General features: G+C 37.5%; 1 protein-coding gene across 1 annotated transcript; it reads right to left on the bottom strand.

Moving 5' to 3' along the window:
• Positions 1-2469: 2469 nt before the first annotated feature.
• On the bottom strand, positions 2470-9446 carry G6PC2 (glucose-6-phosphatase catalytic subunit 2). Its single transcript, XM_027590401.1, has 5 exons — positions 9212-9446; positions 8532-8641; positions 6582-6696; positions 4465-4580; positions 2470-3676 (listed from the first exon to the last, which is right to left on the bottom strand). The coding sequence occupies exons 1-5, from the start codon at positions 9427-9429 to the stop codon at positions 3165-3167; spliced, it is 1071 nt and encodes a 356-aa protein (XP_027446202.1). The 5' UTR covers positions 9430-9446; the 3' UTR covers positions 2470-3164.
• Between the last annotated feature and the right edge of the window lie 265 nt (positions 9447-9711).

Genomic DNA, 9711 nt, shown 5'->3' with positions numbered 1-9711 from the left:
CTTTATTTTTTTTCAGGGAAAAGCACTATGCAATTTGATCTGTCAGTAGCCACTAGACACACATGACTATTTAGATTTAAATTAATTAAAAGTAAATAAAATTTTAAAATGCAGCTCCTCAATTACATTAGTTGCATTTCAAGATCCCAAGAGTCACATGTGGCTAGTGGCTACCATATTAGACAGCACAGATATAGAACATTTCCATCATTGTAAAAAGTTCATTGAAGAGTGTTAGAATATACAGTTTTATAATACTTAAGAGATGAGGCACATTTTAAAACCAAATCTTTGACTTTCTCTTATGGCAAGGTTTTTTTGTATATGTATGTACCAATTGGATCTTGAATTTATTTACAGATTGTATATAAATATAAAGCATTTAGAAATAAAACTTTCAAGGGCATCTTATAATGTATTTTTTAAAATCTCCCTTCTGTTATACTGAAATAGGTCTAGAGAAGGCACCAATTTAACATTCCAAGGCAGATGTCCAACCAATAGTTTGTCAGAAGAAAGGGATTCAACACTCGTCTTGAGAGCTAGTTTTGGCAATAATAAATTACTTCGCTTTTCTTTACAAATGTATGTTTGATTGGACAGTTTCTCAAGTTGCTTGTCTTGATTTTCTCATCGTGAAAGCTCATGATATTGACATTTTTCTCCTGAATATGGAGATGTAGACATTTTGAATATATGGATATATTAACAATGAGTCAAATGAGCTCAATTCCACTTACGTTTGGCAAATAAATTGGAAGCAGAAGAGTCTTTTCCATCATTATTAAAGGGAGGCATTTTCTCCAAGGCTGTGAGAAGCTGTTCCTCTTGCTGCCTAAGCAGTTTCCATTGTGAAAGCAATTTGCCTCCATATGGATTCCTCCAGGAGACTTCAACTAGAGTAAAATGGGAAATCTCATCACCTGGGGGACTTTTGGGCTTTATGGCAGATAGGGGTGGAATTGTTGGGGATTAATTATAGATAATGAACACACATCTCATCTTATTCCCCTTCCAAAGATCACATGTCACCCAACAGATAGCCCTCAGTATGGGTGGGTGAAGAAAGCTTCTCTCTGGGAACCGAGGAGGAATATATGGTGGAGTCAGCACTGGAGCAGAATCCCCTGGCTGTTAATGCCCCAGTTTTCTCATGCTTGGTGACAGCAGTCTGAGACTGTGTTGAAATGGAGGATTCCTCCAGACTAACATTACTAATCTCAAATAAAGCTTTGACAAAGGGATCCCAGACAGGAACGAGCTCTCTGACAAGTGCAGAAGAGTATGAGATGAGACAAATTCATCATAAAGTGTTAAAGGATTGAAGTGAACTTCTGAGGAAAACACTAGGGGAGGGGGACTTGAACCAATGACCAAGGGTCACCACGTTAAGAACATTTTTTTCGGGCGCCTGGGTGGCTCAGTTGGTTAAGTGACTGCCTTCGGCTCAGGTCATGATCCTGGAGTCCCGGGATCGAGTCCCACATCGGGCTCCCTGCTCAGCGGGGAGTCTGCTTCTCCCTCTGACCCTCCCTCCTCTCATGCTCTCTCTCTCTCTCTCATTCTCTCTCTCAAATAAATAAATAAAATCTTTAAAAAAAAAAAGAACATTTTTTTCTCCCCTTCAATGTCCCATCAACACGACACAAATTTCATTCTTAAGATTATCTTTCATCATTCCTCAGCTTCTTGCTTAGGAATCACCTGACCACTGAAATCAAGTTATATTACCTTTAAAGACAAAGCTGTTATGTGCGTTTTGTAAAAACAATAGTATATACTCTATAAATACATTTAGAAAAGAAACAATAATTACTTTGATTTTTAGAGGTTTTGTTATCTTCAACTAATATTTTGCCAAATAGTACATGCTTTAACTGTTATGTTTTCATAAATATTTATGGATGATTTAATACATCATCATCTAAAATAATTCATGTCTTTATCTTCTTGAGAAGAGTTACATAAAACATTGTGGTGGACCACAGGTAACAAGGATGTGTAGCAAAATCTGACTCAAAATGTACTTGATTGAAATGACATAATTATCAACTTAAAGTCCAGAATTATTAGATCCAATGAGGGAAAAGAAGAAGAAAAAAAACTCTTGTTGAGAAATTCTTAGTATAATATCAATATTCTTTCAATAATAATTTCATAAAGTAAAGCTATAGATCTTCATCACAGCTAAGTATATACAAAGATTAACTCAATTAATGGTTTTCTTGGGTTGGAGCATGACCTTGAGGAAAGCACTTGATTTCCTAGGCTTTGAAAGACTGGTAAATAATGTTCTAAGCAGGACATCTTCAGCAGCATTTATTGAAATATTAGAAAGCACTACTGTAAAACAGAGACCAGGAATTAAGCAGAGGTTCAAGTCCAGACAGTAACCTGACCTGTTTCCCCTGTATATGTAGCCATACCTAGAGCCATGGCTGGCCCCATCAACACTCTGCACAGTGCAAGTCAAAGAGGATGTGGGATTTTAATGACATTTCTGGAAAAACAGCTGATTTACATGGCAATCATCACAGAAGCATTCACTCTTAACAGATTTTTACTTCTTAAAAATGAAGAAACAAAACAGTGTAATGAAAATACCCGTGAGAAAACTTGGGTTCTAATTCCTGTTCTGACAATGGTGTGACAACAGCAAGTGCTTTCACAGCTGAATGAAACTCCCTCTCCTTATCTGAAAACTGAGAGGATTGGGTTTGACTGGGGCTCCCACTAAAATGCCCACAGGAGCCATAAACGGCCTGACCTTCCTATGATGAACGTAACTGATACTGAGGCTCCCGTTGGGACTGTGAGAAAATGGAGAAGGCTGCTCCTTACTGGGGATAATCGGTCAGCAACGGTAGATTGTTTCCAGGTAGGAATGCAGGCCCTGAGGTGCCATATTGTCAGATTTGTCAAGAAAATACAGAAATTCAGATTTTTATGTCAAATATTCCGGCTTTCAAATGTTGGTAACTAATTTAAAATGGAGGCTGGGGGGAGACCACCGTGAAGGCAAAACTAAGCATAGGTTAGGATGGGGTCTGTGGCCTCCGTTTTGTAACCTCTGCTTGGAAGCCTCCCGTCTGCCCCTGCTCTGTGGTTCTGCTGGAAGATGGAGGAGGAGCTGGGACCACTGAGCACTAAGCCCCTGCACAACTCTAATTAATCTTCTTTTCACTTGGTTTCATTAACACATGAATACAGTAGGGAATCAGAGCGACCACAGTCAGTGGGATGGATGCACTTTTACAGAAAGACAGGACGTAAAATAAATGCTCTGCATGAGTGGGGATCTTGATGAAATGGTAGAGCTGCAGTGTGATCAACGAGGCCACGGCACAGAGCAGCCGGAAGCTCAGCTTGTAGCCATTTTCCCCTCGGCAGCTCCTAAGGAACATCTCTGAGTTGATTGCAAAGCCCAAGCCAAAGAACACCCCAAGATTCCTCACGAGTCCGGCAAAAGGCGTGGTGTCAATGTGGATCCAGTCAGGGTTGGCACACCATTTCTTGGCTATGGGCAGAGACCACAGCAGGTCAATGTCAAACAGTCTGAGAAGCAGGTAAAAGCCGAGCGCAAACAGAAAGAGGAAGAGGTTGGTCTTCAGATATGTGCTCAGGCCGGCTGTTTGGATGCCTGGAGTGTGTTCAAAGGCCTCCGCCACAAGCATGCCTGGGGATTAGATAAAGACACTGCAGATGACCATGTGCCCTTGAGCTCCTCAGGAATCATTCCTCTCTGTATTAAAGAATTTACCATCGTGTTCATGATAAAAGGCTTTAGACATCTAGGTCCTAATCATTTTACAAAGCCCTTTCCCTAGGCAGTAGCTAAAATACTTGCCCCATGCTTTTTCCACCATCCATCCACAAGTGAATCGTTCAGAAGTCCGTGGCACTGGGTGGCAAACACTCTACAGGCAGAGCCCTAGGTGCTCGCAATTAATATTCCAATTGCCATAGCCAATTAACTAAAGAGCCTTTGAAAGGTATGTGGGGCTAAATGGCGGAAACTCAAGCACGTTGAACGCCGCTTCAGGAATACAAAGCAGCTGCTCAATGAAGTCCAAGGTCATGTAATAATCACTTCAGGTGTATCGAAGAGAGTGGCGTGGCATGCAGCCTGGAGGGCCATTATGAAGTCCCCCAAACCAAGATACCAGCCCTCTGTCTGGGCTGATAGCTTGGGTGTTGGATGTGGCGCTAGCCACCCTTCAGAGAAGCCCCACTCACTGAGAGGTTATGTCTTTATGCCATCGAATGAGACCATGCCATCGTGTACATGGAGGATTTGAGAGGTGTGTTGAAACTCCTTATGCTCCCAGGGTAGCATTTGGTATCAGTGGCTTGACAGAGTTACCTGAGACTGGGGTACTGACTACCAGGGAGAATCCGACGACATAAAACAAATGACACTAAAGCTTTCCAATGACACAACTCAAGGTAAGTGATCATATTTACCACCAAATACTCCAAGAATAACTTGATGAGGAAAATGTGTTGCTATGAATACTCTGGAGATGCAGACACTGATTTGAATCAACCAAAAAAGACTCCAAAGAAATGACCAGGTCAGTCTACGATGGAAGAATAGATATAAACGTAAAAAGCAAAGAAATTGTATCACTCTTAAAATTAAGGGGGTGACACCAGAAGATCTTTCTCAGAGGAATCCATCTAACTGTGACATAACTATGATTCGAGAGTCATTTTTTTTCACAATGTTTTCATGTGCTCCATAGGATCTGAAAAGCTTCAACAGAGGTTTTTCCATTTAGCAATGCATTAAGCTTAACCAGTGCAATATCCTGAGATTTTAATAAGTGCTATAAAAGGAAGCCAATTTGACATCCTGATAATTATTTTAATGGAATATGGGCAGTTCAAATTCGGGGGAATTACTCATAATCCAGAATGACCTAGAATGGATCATATACACTTTTACTCTCTGTTGTATGTGCTGCTTTTTTTTCTGTCCCAACATGTTTTTGTCTGAAGAAAACTCACTGGAGAGGCAGCTACCACTCTGATGAAAGTCACACAAGCATTTCATCAAGGACAAATTTTCACTGGGTTTAATTTTACAGATGCTCAAGAGTTCTGATTCTTTGTTTTTTGACAAATGGAAAATAAGAGACAAGGGAATTGACTTAGACATTATATACTTCAGATTGGAAGCAGCAATTTGCAAAAAGCTTACAAAAATACTAAAGTCCAAGCTCATCATTTTCATAAAGAATTAGTGATATTCAGTTATAGGAATCCTTGGGTTTCTGCTGCTGAATGTTTTTTACTGATAATCGGAGCAAACTGTTATTGAAAAACTAAGAAATAGAAAGAATGAGACTTTCCAAGAGGAAGTAAATAGAAGTTATCCATATGGAAGAAGAATAAACAGGGATTTGGTAATATTAAGATAAAGAATAGGCACTCAATAAATACGGATGGACAAAGGAAATGTTGCAGTTATAAAAATCTAAAGGGAATTATAGAACTTATTTTTTAAAAGAAACAAATGTTTCGCAAGGTCTGGAACTTTGAGGAAGAAATTAACTGCAGAGAAAAGGTGAGGATTATTTAGATTCTCTTTCAAAAATGTGTCCATGGATAGAAAATGTTAATTTCTTTAAATTATAACTTTTGACTGGTTGTTTGGGGTTGGATAACGAACACATTAAGGTGTACAAGTTGTGGTCTCATTAGAATAAACTTTGTGAAAATACCCAAATTTCTTTGGTGGCTGGTTTCTTATATTGCCCAATAGTACTCTAAAAAAGTGCAATATGTGATGGATCTTGGAATTTTTTTTTTTATTTTAGAAGAACTTTAAATAATGGTATATGTTATAGTATTTTTTAAGCAATTAACTGACAAATCTTATCTCAGTAGCCTAATAATGTATGATTAAAGTGGTGCTCAGAATTGTTTTAATGATAGGTAAGTATTTCAGGAGAAAAGAGAAGGAAACATCCCAATTCTTATAAGAATTATGAATAATCTTATATTAAAGTTCCAGGTCATTCTAAACACTATGATTCTACTAACATTAAGTCTACTAACAAATTTAAGTTTGCCTTTAGAATGTTTTTAATTAAAAAGGTTGCTAGTCTTTAAGGCTAGAATATATGTTATTGATGTCAAAAACATTGGTTATTCAAAGAAGGAAACATAATTTTTCTAAACTGATACATTCAAGGGGAGTGATAATTCCCAAACTTCTCGTTAATCTTAAAGCAAGGGAATATGCATGCAAAAATACTTCCTTATATAATTTTAGATGACTTATGAGCTACCAAAGTGATTATTGTATTATGGAAACCTAAAGGCACTTCCAGCGAGTCATTAATCAATTAAACATTTCCAACCTTATAATGTGGCAACAGCTCTGAGCTGATGAGGACATTATCTTAAAGCAAAATATTAACTTTCTATTCATTTTGCTATTTTGGCTATGATCGAATAGAATAAGCACATTTCAACAACTAAAAATACACCAAAGTAAATTTTTAAAGGGCTTTCTGTATTCAAGACTTTCTGTATTCACATTCCAGTGCTACAGAAACTGGAGCAAAGCTGACCTGTGCAGGTAAGTTGTCAACGACTTATCCATCTGACTGACAGTGTGGCTCAGGGCAGCGGTTACCATGACGTACCAGACACATGATGAGCCCATTGCATGGCCAGATGGACTTCCTGCAACAACAAAGTGCCGATCCATTTGAAAGGTGGTTAATAGAGTATCGGTATCAGAAATAGACAGTAGAATATTAGCCATGAAAGTTACACATAACTTGGAAAAAAACCACAGGCTACATGTAATGTTTAGAAATAGATAGAAATAAAAGAAATCGAGTCAAATGGAGCCTCAAAACACTATTTCAAGAAAAATTTTTTCAGATATTTTCAAGTTCATTAAATGCCAGAAATCAAAATGTTCGAGGCTAATTAAGAACTTAGGCTGTTGTACCAAAATCTGTCACAGCCCTCCATGTCTTTCATGCCTAATTGTTTTTAATTGATGAGAAAATTAAAGTACCTGCATTGGATCCTCAATCAGTTTATTCTCCTTGGGCTGAAAAGTCAAATATCTGAAGGATATCATTACTATGTTCTGCTTTACCAATTGACTTACAAGAGACTACCATGTACCAGTGGCTACCTCTGGGCCTACCTTGTGGCTGGTCACTGCAACAGGTGTCTTTGTCATTAAATGAATGAGGGAAGCTGTAAAGGGCATCAATCCTGACAGAAGCCGGGCAGCCTTCCTACTTCCAGAATGTGTTTCCCACGCAGCTTGATTTTTTAAAAATTCATTTACTTTGATGTTCACCATGAGTTTTTACCAACTGGAGATTTATTCAGATTAAACACCAGTCTGTTTTTTAAAAACACTACATTAAACAAAGACAATCTATTTCTTACAGCTATAGTTCTTTCAAAGCTATATCTTATACAGGATTTTTCAGAGCCTCTTATATGCTTACATGAGTTGTAAATCTTCAGGGAGTGAATGTAGAATACAATCTCTCTCTCTCTTTTTTTTTTTTCTTCAGAAAATGTTTTATGAGGTAGAACATTGCTGGGAAATGCTGGGATAAACCAAAGTAGTATTTCAATGGTCTCAAAGGTTACCCATCCATCCATCCATCCATTCCACATTGGTTGCACAAAGATAAAATACACGTCATCCCTGCCCTGATGGGACAGGTTATTGGGGGAGCCATATATATGTAAAGAATTAATTATAGTACAGTGTGATAAATAGTATGACAAATGGATGTATACTTTTATGGGAGCAAGAAAGAAATATATTTGGGGAACTCATTAGGAACTTATACATTCACTATATTCAGTGTTAGTTTCAGGATGTCAAATGGCAAGAATTTTTTGCTATGTAACAAACTGTGGTAAGGTACAGTATCACACATTACATAACATGCAATTTTCCCTTATATATATATAAACCTTTTCATAAACTCAACTTTCATAGCAAAGATTTTACATTCGGTCCAAGAAGTTTACTTATATGCTATATACACAAGACAAAAAAAGAAGTTTGAAAGAAAGAAATTCTAAAATTAGAAATAATCTCTACTGGCAATAGTAAAACCAGGAAGTCCTTACCTCATTCATGAGATTCTCAGAAGATCCATAACAACTTTGCAAGTTGCTCAGCAACAGATAAATCAACATTTCTAGGATTTTAATACAGTTCTTTGGGAATTTCTTCTAGCTAGTTGTTTTTTGTTTGTTTTAGAATCAAACCATTACATTCTTCCAAGAAATAAATGAAAATATAAAATCTTTTGGAAAGTAGTCTCCCAATTTACCCTTTTACAAATAACAAAATGATTATTCATAAAACTTCTTTCCTTTTCATTAGCAATTTTTATGCTTATGAACTTTTAGCATCCATGACATTTTCTTTAATACCCTATATAATATCATATAGTAATTAGGTAATAACCATACATAATGACTCTCTGTTGGAATATCTTTAGTAACTTGAAGCTGCTATAATTGCTTACCTGGACCTGTTTCACATGTAGTGGGGAACTGTTCAAGGCATGGACTTGAGTGATTTGGGTAAATCTGAGTTTCTTGGACCCACCAGTAAGGCCGATGACCAAACAATATCCTGTATTTAAAGAAACATAAATATGCATACATATTTAAACACAGAACTATTGCTTAACTGAAGACTAGCTATCTCTCCTATAAAAATGACTCAAGCAGAGGGTTGACAGGGAAAGCTCATGATTAAGAGACTTTGGGTTCTGGTCTGTCTCATTATAGAGGATGACACAGTCATCTGGAGTTTTTGGCATCCTAGTTTCCAAGAAGAACAGGGGCTTTTTTCCTTGTAGGGAAACTTCCGTGGGTGCTTTGGATTCTTAGACTGGGAATATCCAAGTGGTCCCTGGAATTATCAATCCGTTCATTATGGTGCTGTTCATTTAACTCTCTTCTTGTTTAATCACAGCATATGTGTTACAGGGTTTGGAATTTAGTTATAAGTCAAATAAAGTATACATTTCTATGCTTTCTGTAAGTTCTATTTATGAATAGGTGTTTCAAGTTAACTGACACGTCTGAAAGATTTTCCAAGTAAAACTATACACATCTGAAATGTGATCATTAAGCCAAAGCTACAAATTTAAGAATAAACTTTACAAAAAACAAACAAACAAACAAACAGAAGGCTTACCATTTAAAAATAAGATTGAACCAATCCCCAATGACTGCTACCCATATCATCTTGGTTCCAACTGTCTGATTAAGTTGAAACCAAAGTGGAAAATAAATAGAAAAGATATTCCGGGGATCGCCAACATTGGACATAAAATTTAGAAAATTGTAGTAAGCTCGATAGTCCTTCTGCAAATGCTGAATAGCGAGCACTCCATTCCTATGAAGGAAATCCATCTCGAAAGAGAGGCAATTCTAAACATAGAGCAATTGGAGCTGAAATGCTCTGGGTCCCACTGTTTTTATACTCTGCCTTCATGGCGGGTGCGGCCATTACCGCAACATGTGACGCTGACCATCTGTGAGAGGGCACGTCAGCCCTCCTCTGCCGAAAAGCTCATCTGTTGATGATTTTAATTGGTGCCAAAAAGGTGAAGTACATGCTGATCTGTGGCAAGTCGAGGGAAAATTTGGGTAGAGACACAATGAATTTCTTATGCAACCTCCCTTTTATGTGCA

Source organism: Zalophus californianus, chromosome 3 (assembly GCF_009762305.2).
Source record: "Zalophus californianus isolate mZalCal1 chromosome 3, mZalCal1.pri.v2, whole genome shotgun sequence".
Classification (NCBI taxonomy): domain Eukaryota; kingdom Metazoa; phylum Chordata; class Mammalia; order Carnivora; family Otariidae; genus Zalophus; species Zalophus californianus.
This window is presented reverse-complemented; position numbering and strand designations above follow the sequence as displayed.